General features: G+C 39.1%; 1 protein-coding gene across 5 annotated transcripts in view; it reads left to right on the top strand.

Annotated features, from left to right (window-relative positions):
* LOC5570937 (protein outspread) overlaps window positions 1–3,647 on the top strand; it is a 656,156-nt gene extending 652,509 nt beyond the window's left edge. For 3 of the 5 annotated variants that reach the window (XM_021844549.1, XM_021844548.1, XM_021844547.1), the window contains exon 14: window positions 2,380–3,351. In XM_021844549.1, coding sequence (XP_021700241.1) covers window positions 2,380–2,762 — 383 coding nt within the window. In that variant the 3' untranslated portion in view covers window positions 2,763–3,351. Of the gene's footprint in view, window positions 1–2,379 lie in introns of all 5 variants that reach the window. The other 2 variants (XM_021844551.1, XM_021844546.1) reach the window with 1 other exon arrangement.
* Window positions 3,648–19,037: the final 15,390 nt, after the last annotated feature.

Raw genomic sequence — 19,037 nt, 5'->3', positions numbered from 1 at the left:
CGAGCTAGAGTAGAGTGTTCAGTTGCGCTTACCGTGACAAGCTACATTCCGTTGACATCAGTTGATATTTCAACGTGGAGCTTTCTAGTTGGGGCTGCCTTGCTGACCCAGAGTTCCATAAACCCGCCAAGATAGATATGCTCTTGGGAATCGAATTATTCTTCAACCTTATGCGACCAGGATACATCAAGCTCGATGAGAACTATCCCGAACTACGCGAGACACGGCTAGGATGGGTTGTCTCTGGTGTGTTCCGAGACAGATCTATTCTGGAGGAAAGTCAACATACATTCACCGCTGTTGTAGACAGTCTCAACCGACCGGAGTAACGATATTCGAATCCCAAGAGAATTTCGACCCTAACCACACACGTTAAGAGAGCACCCAACGTTCATGTGAATTCAACCCAAGAGCCGACAAACATCGACCAACGACCTCTACGACACAACGCACGAAAGAAGAGTGAGTGTCACCCAGCCGTAGTCAAGACGCGACAAACCAATCAAACCCAAAGAACCATGAATTGTTTTCCCTGCCATTCATGCCCGGGCTTTCGCCCATGAATACGCCCCAAACGATTCGACACCCGAACATCTGATCCAGCGATTACCCATAGAAGAGCAGCATGCGCCTCCGTATTTAACAGCTGCCGTCAACAAGGATCCAAGGTAGACGAACTCATCGACCACCTCGAACGTATCCCCGTCTATCGTAACACTGCTACCTAGATGAGCCCTGTCACGCGTGGTTCCACCTATTAGCACGTACTTTGTCTTGGACGCATTCACCACCAGTCCAACTTTCACTGCCTCGCGTTTCAGGCGGGTGTTGGTCATAGATGCATGTAGATGCACGGTGATGATGAATCGGGAGAAGCGAATAGCAATAAATGCTAATAACGGTCATCGTATATGTGTTCTGGAATTGTTTGGAAGTTTTTTTTTGCGACGGTAGTAACACTGGCTTCGGCCAGACATATACCAGTGGATTACCTGGAAGAACTGGCATTTTTACGAGGCCGACAAGCCTGACAGGACCGCCTGGGTTTATGCTGCAGTAGTGATGATGAAGCAGCAGTGGGAAGAAACAACACTGCTATTGATGATGAAGAAACAGGTTCCAATAGTGGTTGGCGATGATGTCTGAAAGAGCTGGTATTAATATGAGGCAGACAAGCCTGATAGAACCACCATGACTTCGAGAGCTTTCTTAGATGCATGAAGGGGACGTCACGGCGATAATGGATCAGCAGAAGCGAGGAGCAACAATTGCTTATAGGAGCGCTTAGTTTCATGGTAATGATGGAGCACCAGCGGGAAGCAATAACGTTGCTGAACGAACTGGCATTTGGCTGACAGGGCTGACAGGACCGCTACGACTCTAGGTGTTGGTCGTAGATGCACGGTGATGGTGAATTAGGGGATGGAATGCAAATAGATACAAATGCTATTTACAATCATCGTATATGTGTTCTGGAAATGTTTGAAAGTTTCTTGAAACGCGAGAGACTTTATGAGTTCAGTACCAATACCTTCCGTACTGGGGCTGGTTGGTTTCCATCGTCTGCAATACTGACGAAGGCATTTCTTCCGTTGTTTCGACCTTCATTTCCTGCGCTATAAGCGCCATTCGGGTGTTCGTCGAAGTGCTGCTTCAACCTTTCGATCACCACACATTCGTCTGTCAAGATCCTTATCCCTGCACATCTTGACTCGCAACACGAAGCCACTGCGTTGAGTTTCTGAAAGAACTTCCGTGTTTCTTGAGACCGGCACAGCTGTTCCATCTCCTCGCACTCCGATCTCCTCCAGGTGGCGTTTTTTTTTCTCCCGAATGAGGCGGGTTTGCTAATGCCGTTTCCGTCAATAACAAACTACGTTCTGCCGGGTCTGTTGCTGCAGCATGACTGCTCGTGCTGCATTCTTCTCATCCAGAATCTACCTACATTCCTTATCGACGTTTCTCAGCTGCATCGTTGATAGCTATTTTTAATTCGGCTATCTGTGCTTATTCTGCGCGGCGTGTGAGGTGACACGAGTCGAATGAGGTGACAATTGCCGACTCGCTCCCATTTGATTAACATTAGTCGTCTCACGTCACCCGATGTGAGAGCGGCTCGTTTCGTCTCACACGCCGCGCAGAATAAGCGCAATCGTCTTGTAGACCATATGGAAAAATTCTTCGATTATAAATATTTCATTAAAATATACAATCGACATCAGTAAACTATAAAAGTACTTATTGTTGGATTCTTGAAATTACCCTTGTACATATAATCGGTTACTTATTTAATTCCTCTCGACATTTGTTGGGTCTATCTATGTGTCGGATAAACATTTAAATTCGGTAAAATCTAACGCCTTTTCAATCTAATTTCAGGAGCCAAACTAGGCGTATCAGCAGTTTTCCCATCTTCCACGTCAACCGGGCTCGACTCGGTGAATCTTACGAGCAGTAACAACCGAACCAAAGTTCTAAACTCCAAACAACTTAACATGAGCCTCCTCAGCGGAGGGACAGCACGACACAGCACCAGCACCGCCAGCAATATCTCCTCACCGGCCACCACCGGCTTAACCATCCCGACAAGCAATGCATCGCCGGGCAGCAGCAGCCAAAAAAGCTGCACCAGCAAAACTAATAATAATAATAATGATAACGAGTGCCTAACCGAGCTTAAGCCAGCAATCAAGATGAGTTCGCCCCTTCCCTTAGATGAGAAGGACGTTGAACAGATTCATCGATTCGAATTGGAAATCTAAAGAAAGCTTTGCTAAATTCACGCAAGCAGCTAGCTAAATGAAACAACAATCATTATTGTTATTGACACAGATTAAATGGATCAGCTTACAATTGGATCAGTCACCCACGCCAAAATGAAGCACTGCTTTGAGTTGCATTGCAAAAGACTTACAACCTAACCTGACGCCTTAAACCTTACTTTTACTTCTTGTACAATACCCAAGCAAGCTTCCTGTTCGCTCCCACCAGTTATTTGTGCACGCAAAACAATTTTAATATTACCAAACTTTTCTGTATATTACTTCTATTCGTATACAAATCAAATCTTATATTGATATAGTTTACATTATTATACATGTGTACAGTTAATTATGTATAGAGCCCCCAAACATATATAGTAAAAATTCATCATAGTATTTAAGCGTAAATACGAAGCCTAACCCGACTACGAGCAGCTTATCCTAATCTTTTGACAATGGAAAGAGTGTTCGTTGAAAAACCATATTTGCTAACACGTAAGACGTTTTCTCACCCTTTTCTAGTATTAAAAGCCGATTCAAGTGTTCACACCTGCCCCACGCCAATTTTACGAACTATTTCTGCCCGTTTCGATGAAGAAAACTGAAAAATTAGACAACGTACTGTTGGGCAGACAGCCAGAACTTAGTGTTTACTCTAGATCTGTAGGAAGTTTTATTTAATTCGATTAATTTTACCACTCCGGTGTAATGCAGTCTAGCAAACCTAACTATACCAGGTTCCGCCGCAAGACCTTTGTTTCCAATTGCTACAGTAACGTGTATTTTGGAAACGTTTATACACAGTCTTCCCCGTCCCCTTTGTGGTTCTGTTGACTTTATTTTTTATCAAACAGCAATAAAAATGTGCATGTTTTTGTCAAAATATGTATTGTCTTGTAATTTATTGATATCACATTCCCTGTAACAAATCTCAATTATAACAGTGTGCCTTTCCGGTATTCCAAAAGAGATTCATTCTGGTGTTAATTTCGATCGACTTTTTCATGAGCATTATCCTCAATGTGTAAGTAGTGTTCTGCCCATAACTGCATATTTGTACCATTCGACAAAAGTAGGCATTGAGTAAATGGAATGCTAATTGTGCGTTTTATGGCAGTATGGGAGCAAATTAAAATTTCTAAAAATTACCAGGAACTCAAAAATGCTCATTTGAGGCTGATATTTTGTACAACTTATATCGCATACTAGGTAAATGGTCAGAAAATAATTCTGATAGAAATTTCATGGCTATCACATTACGGGGCTCATCTATGATCTCAATGTGACTGTTATGCGATTATAATTACTAATGTGACAAAACAACTTGATATTATTTTCGGATTTTCTAGAACAATCTCACAGATTTCAGTAGGTTGATCGAAAGTATTTATCATTTGATGACTCTCCATGGTATTAACTCCATTTTGTCAAAAATGTCGAATGTGACTGTTTTGCAGTTATGGGCAGTGTTGTTCTCCTTATTATAGCAAACAATAACGACGCCTGCTGCGTCCGAATACAGGTCAATTTGGGAATGAGAAGAAAATGTTGACGTGTTACTGCACTTCCACAAGAAAATACTGGGAGTTTGGATACGAGAAAGGATTGGTTTTGGTAAACGATAAAATTATAAATAAAGATATAATTTAGAATGAATACGGAGCATATATACAGATGACCGATACTGATAGTACTACGCGAATCGGACACGATCCTGATTTCCTTGTTCGCTCCACAGTAGTGTGCAACGGACCAAACACTACTGACGCGCTTTGTTTTTTTTTTTTTCAATTGATTCGGATTCACCCACAAAGGAGCATGCGACAGATTCAACACCTTCAATGACGAACTATTTAGAGATTTTGCATGATGCTAATCATACAACATCAATCCAAAAAGTCTCTGAAGAAAAAGTCTACACTTATAGTGTCCAACCACTCAAAGATCTTGTATTAATTAAAAAAAAGTAACATTGACCTTATATTCACTCTTTGTTGAACAAATACGTAAACGTAGTATGCCCTTTGTTGTCTAGATTATAACAAAAGCATAAAACGAGCTCACCAGTTGATGATGTCCAACAAGAAACTCCAAACCAAAACGTGAAAACGAAAAAAAATCTTCCAATCCGGCGACACGAAAAACAAAACCGCATGTTCAGGCCACAGACAAACAGACGTCACACTCTCATCACTGTCCATCGACTACGGTTGATTCGAATATATTGTAGGTGGTCAATCGGCCACCCACAGCGCTCACATAGTCTTTGTTCGTTTTTGACGTTTACACACTACCGCCACCTGTTGGCCAATCGACCAAACACAGTGATTTTAGAATTGGGCGTACATGTTCTTGCGACTATGATTTTAATCACGATTTATCCTAAGTGTTTCGTCTGTTTGTCTGTGCCTTTGTCCTATTAGTCGCGGACGCTGATTAAAAAAATCTACACGTCAAGGTCGTGTGTTTTAAATACAGATTTGCGCAATAAGAAAAAGCACATGACTCGAGTGTGATAGCCATATGAATTTCGTCATTGACTTCACGGTATAATAACATCAAAATTAGATTTTAGTGTGATGCAAACATGAATTTCTCAGTTGGCATAATCCTGTAGCAAACGGTCGCGTCATTAAATTGCTCCCGTTAAATACATCTCCCGTGGGGTTCTCCCCTAAAGTTTTCTCGGAAAATGCTTTCTACAAATAAGTTAAACCATATCCGTTGAATAAGTTGACTATTTAATAGCCCAGCAATGCGTAAATCAAATTATTTTCCTAACGAAAGCAAACCCGAGCTGGCCCAGTCTGTATGGTGTGATAAATTCGAACAATGAGATAGCTTGTCTTTGTTCGCTATCAAACGCAAAAACCGTTCGGTGAGTGGTATACTTTGCGACGAAGATCACTACTTCAGCAGTGTGCGGGTAAAAATTATCTTACAGTGATCGGTGTCACCAAAATAGTGTTGGCATCAGTCTTCCGACATGCCGTCGAGAACTGACCCCTTCCCCATAGGGGATGTGGATCCGTCTAATCGTAGAGATGGAGAGTTTACTGGACCACTCTTTCCTGATTGGGGTGATCGCAAAGGAAATCACGGTCAATTAGTCATGTTAAGAATGGAAGCAGTTCAGGGAAGGCTTCCGTAATGAGTCTCTTAAGGAAATCGGTTGAAAGCTACTTAGGAGCGAAAGTGGACGGAGCCTATCCGGAATCCCGAGGTGCTTCATATGTTTTGAAGCTGCGGGATAAATCCCACGTCGAGAATCTGTAAAACATGTCTAGTTCCGCTTTTTGCATAAGGTGCAATACTACAACGGAACACCCATTGACAAGCAGAAAATGCCCAACTTACGTCAAGGAGGAAGATATTCAACATCTACGCGTAGACATGGGAATATCGTACCCAGCGGCCAAACGACAGTACGATCTAAATCTAAAATCGGTCGCCTCTGTCGTAGCCGCTAGTAACGAGCAATGTTTTGAGGAACTTTCCGCCAAAGTGAACAATGCTTTGAAGGAAATGAAACGCAACGACGAAAAGGTAGAAGCTTTACTCGCGGAAATTTAGAACAAAGACGCTCAGATTGAGAGGCTGGAAGCAACACTGAAAATTATGCCACAAGATAGGATTATCCCGGTGAACGAACATGGAGCAATCAAAGATCTCGTTCAAAAAATCCGTTCATTGGAAACCGAGCTGGCCAGCTAGGACAAGGAAATAGCTGTTATCCGAGACATCTACATTCCCAAAAAAACTGACAGTCTATTAGTCCCAAAAGGAACAACCGAATTGAGCAATACCAAGTCAGCAATGGACGCTAAAAAAAAGCAGTGCGAAAAAGAAAGTTGCTAACTACGACAGCTACGAATCTCGCAATCTCTTGGCAACTGAAACCCCGTCGGATTTTTCACCAGAAACTGCTGACATCGAAATCTCCTCTGGTGATGAACCGATGTTAAACGCTTCTGGCTACATTTCAGACTCTTAAATCACACTATCTATTCTAGTCTGCCGTTATACGCATAATTGTCTCATGTTACTTTTTGTGCATTTTGACTTTTTGTCATCAAACAGATTATTTTTACGTAGGGTTTTGTTCTTCTTCGTCGTAAGCGCTACTATTCGTCGTATCAAACTTTAAATGTTCCACTACGGCGGATATTCAAACTTATCTGCAATATAGATTCATTATCCAAGTGTAATTTTGTGAAAGCTGTTATGGTTTGTACACTTGTACACCAAAAATGCAATAAAACTACTGTATTTTGGTAAATAACTTCAGTTCAATTATCCACTTTGCACTTTTTCACCGAAATCGCATGGACGAACACGATTTGAGAGAAATGCTTAGCGATCGACTGAGCCACACCACTTTCCAGCACAAACTTCTTCCCGCCCCCGTGGGTGACCTACTTCGCCGGGCACTTATTTTCACTATGGAAAACCTTCGTATTTCTTCACTGAAGGATTTCATTCCAATCTCACGCCGTAAAACTTCAATAAATCACCAAATTTTACGAAATTTCCTCAACCGCCGCGTATAATTGAGAATGTAAACAAAGTTCAATCCGTCGTACTGAGAAAAAAAAAGCATGTGTGCATCAATGTGTGCGCGACGCTCGACGTAAAAATACGATTCCTTTGATTGTGTTGTTTTCGCTGTACTGTGAGCAAATGCCATAATTGTACGGTCAAAAGGAATTGTGTTCATATGTTCGGGCTGAATTTTGATGACGAACAATTAATTTTAAAGGAAATTAGTATATTCCATCATGCTGAAGGAATGAAGGGAGATACCCGTAGATCTATATATTCTAGTAAAACATTTTATTATAGCGTTGATATGTTGTGTTTTAACCACTCAATACACACAGTGAGCCGTAAGTTGTGAGACGAATCTGGAAACTGATTGCAACGGAGTTGAAAACTATACGACGGATTGAGAATACGGTAAGATGCATTTTCTTTGCATTATTTCCAAAAAGAGATCAAGATTTATCAATATGTTATTGTACAATGCTATAGCCGTTTTGAGAAAGAATTGTTTGGCATCCGTTTGTATCAGCATCATTAACTGAAATACTGGGAAAATTGCAGTTCTCACTGATCAATGCTTAATACGATGGATACTAGCACATCACCCTATAGTTTTAGAAAACACCCACCAAAAATACAGTGCGCATCGTACCTTCGTGCTGTGCGTACACGAATTCTCTCTGCTCTTGGAAGTTTTCTTAAAAACTACCTAAAGCAATAAACAGTACTTTTCAGTGCTACATAAACAGTACTTTTCAGTGCTAAAATTAAAAACGGTACTTTTCAGTGCTACTAAAACAGTACTTTTCAGTACTATTTTTTCTACTATTGATCCCTTTACGATCCTTGTTTGGACCCGTGCCTTCGATTTTTCGTTGGACCCGTTGGCGAAAGCTAGCGGTGGTAATCCTTCTTGGACACCGTCTTGGGAAAAAACCTCTCGAAGGTCACGTCTTCTTTCGTTTATTAATTAAACATGGTATCAACAACAAACAAAAGGAAGGGTGAATCTCTGAATTCACTACTTCCTTCTAAAAAAGTGGGTTTTAAAACTGTCACTACACGTGGCAAGAATGGAAGAAAGGACGTTTCCCCGGAATGCGAACTTTCTTCCAAGGGTGAAATGAATAATTGTATCGAAATGAGCAATCAGTTCAATGCTCTAGACAAATTTTCCGAACACCAAATCGAAGCAGCCTCTAGCCCAGGCTCTTTGATTCAAGTGAGGAAGCAAAGAGTGCCGCCTATCGTGGTCAGTTGTTCCGAATTTGGGGGATTTAGGCAGGATATCTTGAACTCCATTAGGGGAATCAAGGTTTCCTTCCAAATCGCAAAGAAAGGAGACTGTCGCGTTTTGCCGGAAACTCTTAAAGATCGTGAACTTCTTCTCAGACATCTTGAAGAGAAGAAGCATAAATTTTTTACTTATGACGACAAAACTGAACGTTTGTTCAAAGTTGTCTTGAAAGGTCTCTCAAGTGACTATAAGTCACCTGAAGAGATCAAAAATGGAATAAATGATTTACTTGGATTTCCCCCAGTCCAAGTAATCATTATGAAAAAGAGAACCCAATCTGGTATTGTTCGGAAAGGGCTTTCTCAAGAATTTTATTTAGTTCACTTTAACAAAAAAGAACTAAATAATATTAAAGCTTTAGAAAAAGCAAAACTTTTGTTCGATGTCCGTGTGACATGAGAACATTTCCAGAAACCTGGAGGAAATTACCAGAACCCCACTCAGTGCCGTCGGTGCCAAAAGTGGGGTCATGGTACAAAAAATTGTCGCATGGATGCTAAATGCATGATTTGCGGAGGTTCTTCTCACGCCAAAGACGTCTGTCCAGTGAAGGAAGATACCACTAAGTTCATATGCTGTAATTGCGGGGCTAACCATAAGTCCAATTTTTGGAATTGTCCTTCACGTAAAAGGGTCATTGAGGCTCGTGCCAGGCAGATGAAAGATAATATCCGTTACGATAACGGTTGTTTCCGGAATTTGCCTGGTAGAGTATCGAACAATGCTCATTTTTCAGTTAACGATCGCTTGATCATGAATCATACCCATCAGGAAGATCATAATCATGCTCATTCACAAACTAATTTTAATCCGTCGGGTAGCCGTTCGAATCTTTCATTTTCGAATGTATCTACCCACGGTAAATCCTTTGCCGATATCGTAGCAGGAAATTTGAACTCCTCCTCTGTTCGATCCATGGGTACCCATTCTACTTGTTTCAAATCAAATGGAAAAAACCCTACCGCCACAGGTAACTCCGTTCTTCGTCTACCGAAAATTCTAATGGGAAATCACATGACATGTCTGCCTCTGATTTTAATTTTCTAACTGAACAATTGAATCTAATGATTGATGCAATGTTCAAAGCCACCACTATGACTGAAGCAGTCCAAGTAGGTGTAAAATTTACTAATCAAATTGTTATTGGATTACGTTTTTCTAATGGATCCAAATAATAATTTAAATATTTTAAATTGGAATGCTCGTTCTCTGAATGGTAAAGAGGACGAGCTGTTTAATTTTCTTACTGTTAATAACGTGCATATAGCAGTTATTACCGAAACGTATTTAAAACCTGGATCTAAACTCAAAAGAGATCCTAACTTTTTTGTTTATCGTAATGATCGACTTGATGGGGCATGTGGGGGAGTTGCAATCATCATTCATAGGCGTATAAAACATCAACTGTTTTCGTCATTTGAAACTAAAGTTTTTGAAACTTTAGGTGTTTCTGTTGAAACACAGTTTGGTAAATATACTTTCATAGCTGCCTATTTGCCTTTTCAATGCACTGGACAGCAAGTTAATTTGCACCAAACTGACTTGCGAAAATTGACTCGCAATAAGTCAAAATTTTTTGTCATTGGTGACTTTAATGCCAAACATCGGTCATGGAATAATTCTCAAAGTAATTCCAACGGCAGAATTTTATTTGATGAGTGCTCTTCAGGATATTTCTCAATTCAATACCCTGATAGCCCTACATGTTTTTCCTCTTCTAGAAATCCATCTACGATTGACTTGGTCTTAACCGACTCTAGTCATCTTTGTAGCCAATTAGTTACTCATGCTGATTTTGATTCTGATCATGTCCCTGTTACATTTCAAATATCCCAAGAAGCGATTTTTAATCTTATCAGCTCCACTTTCAATTATTTACGAGCCGACTGGAATATATATAAAACGTATGTTGACTCTAATCTTGATGTTAACATTTCTTTAGAAACTAAACTTGATATTGACAATGCTCTTGAAACTTGAAATTCCATTGTTGAAGCCCGGAGCATTGCAATTCCAAAATGTGAAGTAAAATTTGAATCCGTGATTATAGACGATGATCTTAAACTCTTGATCCGTCTTAAAAACGTGAGGAGAAGGCAATTTCAACGCACTCGCGATCCTGCTATGAAAATTATATGGCAGGATTTGCAGAAAGAAATCAAAAAACGTTTTGCTCAATTAAGAAACAAAAATTTTGAAAATAAAATTTCTCAATTGGACCCTGGCTCTAAGCCCTTTTGGAAATTATCTAAAATCTTGAAAAAACCTCAGAAGCCAATACCGGCATTGAAAGAGGAAAACAAATTATTACTAACTAATTGCGAAAAAGCTCAAAAACTTGCTATGCAGTTTGAAAGTGCGCACAATTTTAATTTAGGACTTACTAGTCCAATTGAAAATCAAGTTACTCAGGAGTTCGAAAATATTCTCAATCAAGAGAACGTTTTCGAAAATACCTGGGAGACTGATTTGGAAGAAGTGAGAACTATTATTAAAAAATTCAAAAATATGAAAGCTCCTGGCGATGATGGAATTTTCTACATCCTCATCAAGAAACTTCCAGAAAGTAGCTTATCATTTTTAGTTGATATATTTAACAAATGTTTTCAATTAGCATATTTTCCTCACAAATGGAAAAATGCTAAGGTTGTTCCAATTTTAAAACCAGACAAAAATCCTGCAGAAGCTTCTAGCTATCGTCCAATCAGTTTGCTTTCCTCCATCAGTAAACTTTTTGAAAAGGTTATTTTGAACAGAATGATGGCCCACATCAACGAAAATTCAATTTTTGCCAATGAACAGTTCGGATTCCGCCATGGACATTCGACCACTCATCAACTTTTACGTGTAACAAATTTGATCCGTTCCAACAAATCTGAAGGCTATTCTACTGGTCTTGCTCTTCTAGACATAGAAAAAGCATTCGACAGTGTTTGGCATGAAGGTTTGATTGTAAAATTAAAAAACTTTAATTTTCCAACATACATTGTTAGAACAATTCAAAGTTATCTGTCAAATCGTACACTTCAGGTTAATTATCAGAACTCCAGATCTGAAAGACTTCCTGTAAGAGCTGGTGTTCCTCAAGGCAGCATTTTGGGACCAATATTATACAATATTTTCACATCTGACTTACCTGAGTTACCTCAGGGATGTCAAAAATCTTTGTTTGCGGATGACACAGGCCTCTCCGCCAAAGGTCGAAGCCTGCGTGTCATCTGTAGTCGATTGCAAAAAAGTTTGGATATTTTTTCTTCATACTTACAAAAATGGAAGATTTCTCCTAATGCTTCCAAAACTCAACTAATAATATTCCCACATAAACCAAAAGCTCTTTATTTGAAACCTTCAAGTAGACATGTTGTCACGATGAGAGGGGTTCCAATAAATTGGTCAGATGAAGTTAAGTATCTAGGACTCATGCTAGATAAGAATTTAACTTTCAAAAATCACATTGAGGGCATTCAAGTCAAATGTAATAAATATGTAAAATGTCTCTATCCCCTTATTAATAGGAAATCAAAACTTTGTCTTAAGAACAAGCTTTTGATATTCAAACAAATTTTCAGGCCAGCCATGTTGTATGCTGTACCAATATGGACTAGCTGTTGTAATACCAGGAAGAAAGCTCTGCAGAGAATTCAAAATAAAATTTTGAAAATGATTCTGAAGCTTCCTCCCTGGTATAGTACCAATGAGTTACATAGAATATCCAATGTTGAAACATTGGAACAAATGTCAAATAAAATAATTAATAATTTCAGGCAAAAATCCTTACAATCTTCTATTGCCACGATTAATGCGTTATATGTTTAGGTTAAGTTTGGTTAAGTATATTCAAAGCGTTTTTTTTTTCTCTTACAAGCAGGTGAAATCAACTCACCTGTAAAAAATCTGAACTGCTACGGCAAATGAAATGTAATATGTTGTTAACAAAATGTTAATAAAATCTTAAATTTGTTTTACCAAATTAGGATGATAGTGTTGTCTAATAACACAGAACACCTAGATATAAGAAATGAATGTAATGTTTGGAATGATACTAATAAAGACATTAAAAAAAAAAAAAAAAAAAAAAAAAAAAAAAAAAAAAAAAATATCCCTCCAAAAATAAACTTTGTTCGGAAACTCAATGAAAAGCAAGCCAAGTCATTTTGTCCCATTGTTGAATTTCCACGCATAATTGTCCCACTACTGTATTTCTACGCATAACTGTCACACTATACAATTCGCTGCGTTGAACTCGAGCAAAATATTCAGTAGGCAGTTTTGAATTAGCTGGTGTTTGGGAAAATCGTTCTGAACATCTTTTTATGTTGGCTTTACATCCCATGTGGAACACAACCCGTTTTATGTGTTTGAATTATCACGCCAAATTTGATTGAAATTTTCAATATCAAAATATTCACCCTCATTCTTGTTTACGGCGTATCCAACTTTCGATCGAATCCTGTTCGTTCGAATCCACGGCCCACTTGATTTTGCTGGCGTAAACGAGAATGCAAAACGGTTTTCGATCGAAAGAGCATTCGAACGTAAACAAGAATAGGGGTGATTATTTCCCATCCGTTTTTCAATGAATTTCAGTTGAATTTTCAGGGTAAATCACAAAATTCTTCTAGTTTTTGGAGCCGCGGTCATCGATTAGAAATTTATCGTTATTTTGGATTCATCTCGGGAAGTACTGAAATAATCCCACTTGAAGAATCAGTAACCACTTTAATTTCGAGTGGCTGGCTTGCGACAAACCAACTTCATGATTTAGCAAACGAAGTCTAAATAAAAATACCGACATTGGATGACTTGGTCTCATGCTGGGTTGTTCCGAATACCGGTTCACTGGTGGAAGTGGCCATTATATTGGCGAATCTGAAACCTGGCTTGCGACATATCAATGTCAAAGGTGGATCAAATCAAGTCTTAAGGTGGTTCAAATGTATTTGAATGACTTGACCACATGTCGGATTGTTCCGAATTCCAAATCAAGGCTAAAGAAGTGTAACTCAAAGGTTCTTAGATGACTTGATAACATGCCAGGTTGTTTTGGATACAATGTTCCCCAGGGAAAGTGGTTGTTATATTGGCGGTTCTGAGACTTGCGACACATCAAACATGATGAATTTGCAAATCAAGTGAAAAGAAGAATAGTTCATGAAGTTTTAAATGACCTGACCACATACTGGGTTATTATGGATAATTGGTTCTTCGGTGAAAGTGGCAAATATATTGGCGGTTCTTAAACTTAATTTGCGATGTATCAAATATCATGATTTTGCAAACCAAGTCCAAAGAAATGTCAAATCGTGTGATGATTTGTATCGTGAATTTTGAGTTAAATATTAATTCCGCAGAATAACCTTGAATTCGCAGATGAGATTCTGTCAAGTCTGTAGCTGGAAGAGTCAATATATGAATTTATTACATCTTATAAACTCTCTAACTTAAGGGGCCCAGATAGCCGTAGCGGTAAACGCGCAACTATTCAGTAAGACCAAGCTGAGGGTCGTGGGTTCGAATCCCACCGGGGTTGGAAATTTTCTCGACTTCCCAGGACATAGAGTATTTTTGTACCTGCCACACGATATACACATGCAAAAATGGTCATTGGCATCAGTGATGGAAAGTGTCGAACGCTTCATCTGAACTGGAACAAAAACAAAACCAAACGCTCCCGAGCGTCAGAGCGCTGGCTTACTCGCATCTGTCGACTCCCGAGTAACTGAAGCAAAAAGTGATTCGCGAACGTGTTCGGAGCTGCTCAGAGTCATATTGTGCTTTTGGGAAAAAAAGCTGCTTATCCTCCGAGATTTATGGTTTTAAGGGCTTTTGACTACAAACTAGTAGTTTACTATCGATACAATTAATTTGTCTGTCAAAACCATAATAAATCACATTTTGCTCGGTTACTCGCGAGTAAATGCTCGCGAGCTTGTTGCTACTTCTTTTGACATGTTCTCCCGAGCAGACGGGTGCGGGCTTACTCACACCTAGCCAGATCCCGAGTCTGTGATGTTTGTTATGGTATACACTCGTGAGCTGCTTCGTGATGCGAACTTTTCCAGCACTGATTGGCATAGTAAGCTCTCAGTTAATAACTGTGGAAGTGCTCATAGAACACGAAGCTGAGAAGCAGGCTCTGTCCCAGTGGGGACGTAACGCCAGAAAGAAGAATAAACTCTCCAACTTACACATCCACTCTTTCTATCACTAACTCATACATTTTCTCATTATCACACATACAGAAAACTTTGCTTTCCATCCCATACTATAAAATCGTATTTCTTCACTTCCCCACACGTGGCTCCGTTTGGCACATGTCACTTGAGCCTTCATTAGATGCCTTAACATAGTCCTGAGGTTATACGTCCTCTACATTCAGTACAATATATACATAAGAACGGTCATCTACAGCAGTATGCTTAGCACATAATTGGTCACTACTTTCAATGGGACTGTTATGCGTAGAAATTGACCAAAAACCTCGTATTTCTAGGCATAACAGTCCCATTTTGAATTTCGTAGCTAAATTTACTTTATTCCCATAATCAAAACTCTTGACCCTAATGAACACACTATTCTTTATACTATTGTAATGATTTTAATTGAATTTACCACACACCTGGTCAATACGAGGCCTAAATGTGTTAAAATCTTTAAACGCGTTTTTCTCGATTGCATATTTTGGAACATGGGACAGTTATGCGTATAACGGCAGTAGTCCTCTCTTAAATCCCTACGCCACGTGAGGAAGAAAGTAACGAACAAAATTATCCCCCATCATTCCGTTAATCACAAGTACTACTCGAAAGTTAAAAGGCATAAATCCACCAGCACAGCAGCAACGAACTCGAATCTGAACAGCAAATCGAACAGCAATCTAATCACCTTCTCATCAGGGTAATTGATTGATCCCACATTCAACAAGCAAAATGAAGCAAACCGCTGCGTTTTCCCGGTGGAGCCACCGAGTGTCGAGGCCTCGTCAGTACCGTAAAATGGGGTGTTAAGGGATGAAAAAAAAATTCAACTCCAATTTTCAAAGTTTTTCGTTGAGTATCAACAACAGCAAAAGAGACCAGCCATTCTCTTGACGGCTACTTTGGCTACAGAAAATATTTTCTATGATTTTCTAACAGTATTCGTCCATATTAATCAAAATTGCTATTTTTGCCAGAAACCCAAAATGGGGTGTTAAGGGATTTAAGGAAAATTGAATAAAATTATGATGTTCTCAGTATGAAATAAACAAAAAAATATTAAAAAAAGGTCCTTAAAGCACCGTAATAAATGTCAAACAAAAACTAACTTAATCCGTATTCAAAGCAGGAAATGGCTCACTGTCATCCGATTCGACGATCGGATCGGTACGGCAACTTCGTCTAGCATTTCTGCGTCGAGGGACCACCGGATGTGTGGATGGTTGCGTTTTCGAACGGCCGTGTACTCGATTAGTAGTTTTACAAACCTCAACCTGGCTAGAAGTTTCATGCGATGGGTTTTGAATGTCTGCTGATGATGCTGTTGTTTGTTTCCTCGGACGACCTCGACGTTTACGGTGAAAGTCTATATTAGACGCTACAGACTGTGAAGATTTACGCGCAGTGTCGTTCGTTGATTGAATACCTATATGGGATGGCCCGGGTTGAGGAGAAAGTTCTTGTTGACTACCCAGAAGATCTTCTCGGCTCACACTCTTTCCTGGTGCGAGGTCCATTTTTTTTCGACTGCTAGTGTTTTGTGTAGAAAAACGGACAGTTCTCAAATAATTAATTAGTGTATCGTTTATAGAGTCTTCATTTACTGTTGTGCTGCATGATCCTGGGGGCAGTCTAGCATACACAACATATGGGTCGAATGGAAATATACCACATTTTCGAAAACCACTTTGTATATTGTCTCTCATTCGCTCATCACCTATTTTCTGTAGCATTTGATTCATCAACGTTGGGAATCTTCCTTTTGGAATAGAAGGCTTATGTTGGCCTTCGTCATGTTTCCACTCTTCAAGAACACAACGCCAACTTTTCTTAAAAGAAGCGAAAACTGCGACATCGAGTGGTTGTAACAAATACGTCGAGTTGGATGGCAAAAAAATGAAATGGATATCATACGTTTCGCAAATTTCAACCGCTTTTACCGACACATGCGCTAAGTTATCGCCAATAATGTAAAAATAATGTCTGTTAAAATATAATAGAATTGAATATATTGCTCAAATAATTGAAATTATGTTTTTAGAATACCTTCACTGCCGTGAATCGCAAGTCAGTCCCATCTGTAAAAAGTAGGCATTGAGAAAATGGAAGTTTCCAAACTCGTTTTCCATACGAATATTAAAAAAATTCCAGAGGATTGGAACATGTTCAAATCTTAATGAAACTTTCACAATTTGCTTTTCACTACGATATCTATCTGAGAAAAATACAAAGATGATCGAAATATGGTTCATTTTGGTGTTACACTGTGTGGAAATCTGTAGTGAGACTGATATGCGATTACTTTTCATTATGGGACAATTTGACTTGCTGTTTTTCGTACTCTTTCCGAACAAATATTATCATCTCATTAGGACACCTGAAAGAGCATCGGAAGATATGTTGAAAATTGAACTCAACTAAATTTTGACGAAAATGCAGATGGGACTGACTTGCGATTCACGGCAGTTCAAGTCTTCGAAGATTCGGAACGATGATAGTTTCTAGCCAATCATTAAACGAAACGCTATCGAACCAACCACTTTTTGAACGGTTGTACCGAGCCTCCTTGGGGCCACCTACAACCCAAGTATTGTACAAATGAGAGGCTTTGTAAACAACGTAAGGCGGCAATAAATGACCAGTAGCGCTTGCAGCAAACATGACTGATGTTGATGTTTTTGTTGTATTCATGACGCGTTCAGTATATTTAGAAGTTCTTCGGCAAACGACTTTCTTCAAACCGGGATCGTCTGTGCAATTGGTTTCGTCGTAGTTGAAAATGTTTTGAGCCGGAACATCGACCAATTCATTTTTGATATTCTCAAAAAAAGTTTTCAAACAATCGTAGCCAACAGCTGCTCTTGATCGCTTGATATTGTTTGCTATACGGTATGACAAGTCTTTGTGCCGATTTACAAACCCACGGACATAGCCGATAACTGGTGTGTTATTGTTGAACTGAGAAATTACAATTTGATTGTTTTTCAAATAATCGGCGATAATCTTTTGAATTTCTTTCTTTTCGAATGGATAACCCCAGTCAGTACATGTAACAAGCCGTCTTGCTAGGAGCTTTTCCAATTCAGGAGAAATCGCTGATATCGGCCCGGAATGTTCGCCGGTGTTTGGTTTGACTATTCTTTGGTTCAAAACAGTCTTACCGATTCAAGTGCACGTTGTAGCTGTTTTTTGTCAACTCTGTTCCTTTGTTGTATTCCAGGCTTTTTGAAAAAGTCGGATCAATATCATACTTTCAAATTTTTAGATGGTTTCCTCCTCTAGAATAACGGTACTTTTAAGCTGATTGGTGAAGAGCGGTGTTTTACGTTGAATAACTGTTTTCGTATCTGGGTGTAACAATAACAACTATGGCGATACTCCAGCTAGGCTAGCGAATGAAATATACTGAAGATAACGATGACATTCAACTGCAGGAGCGCAATAGGGTGCCGGTACCAATGGTTGTAATGTACCAGTAGATTGGACTATGGAATAAAACGTACATTTTTCGATAAAAACGACATGTGCTATTTTTGGTGGATAGATCGCCTCTAGTTTAGTCGATTTGCCAAATTTCAGCTTTTTATTTCATCAAAAAGTCATATAAATAATTAAGTTTACGCAAAAAACTTGCTCCCTTGCACCAATAGTTGCCGTCGTGTTCCAGTAGTGGATCAACGGATGGAAGCAGATTTTAAAATGGATGTATAAAAATGAAGAAAAGTCCCAGAGATGTTCTTAATGCTTCATTCGAAAGATATTAGTTGCTGTTCGAAGGGAAAAATGTTAAACCTGTGTAAAAATTTGCCTTTTTGTTTAAAATTCCTTGTATAATTCCCAAACGTCTACTACTGGAGCACTAGCGCAACTACTGGAACACGTGTACTAATAGTGGCTCAAGCGATTTTATGTTAAAAAATTAGTTTTATCACTCTTTTTATATTTTTACCATATAGTAGAGGTTGAAATCTTTCTGTTGACGCCAAAAGATCTCTGCTAAGGCTTTTCGTTATTTTGTTATGATATTTTATAGCTTAGGTAGTCCACTAATGGCACCGGCACCCTACTTAAAATATGTGTGGCTGCTTTTCTATTCAAGAGGTTTGGTTGTATTGATAGAGCTGATCGTTCTCAGAGTCTACTGATATTATTTCTAATCGAATCCCATCTGAGTTATGTTATGTAAAAAAATGTATCATGTGGGAGATTTTTTATCTTGAAACGAACACAAAAAAATAA

The sequence above is a fragment of the Aedes aegypti genome, chromosome 2, assembly GCF_002204515.2.
Source record: "Aedes aegypti strain LVP_AGWG chromosome 2, AaegL5.0 Primary Assembly, whole genome shotgun sequence".
In the NCBI taxonomy this organism is placed as follows: Eukaryota; Metazoa; Arthropoda; class Insecta; order Diptera; family Culicidae; genus Aedes; species Aedes aegypti.
Note: the sequence above shows the minus strand (reverse complement) of the source record. Positions and strands in the feature narration are given on the sequence as shown.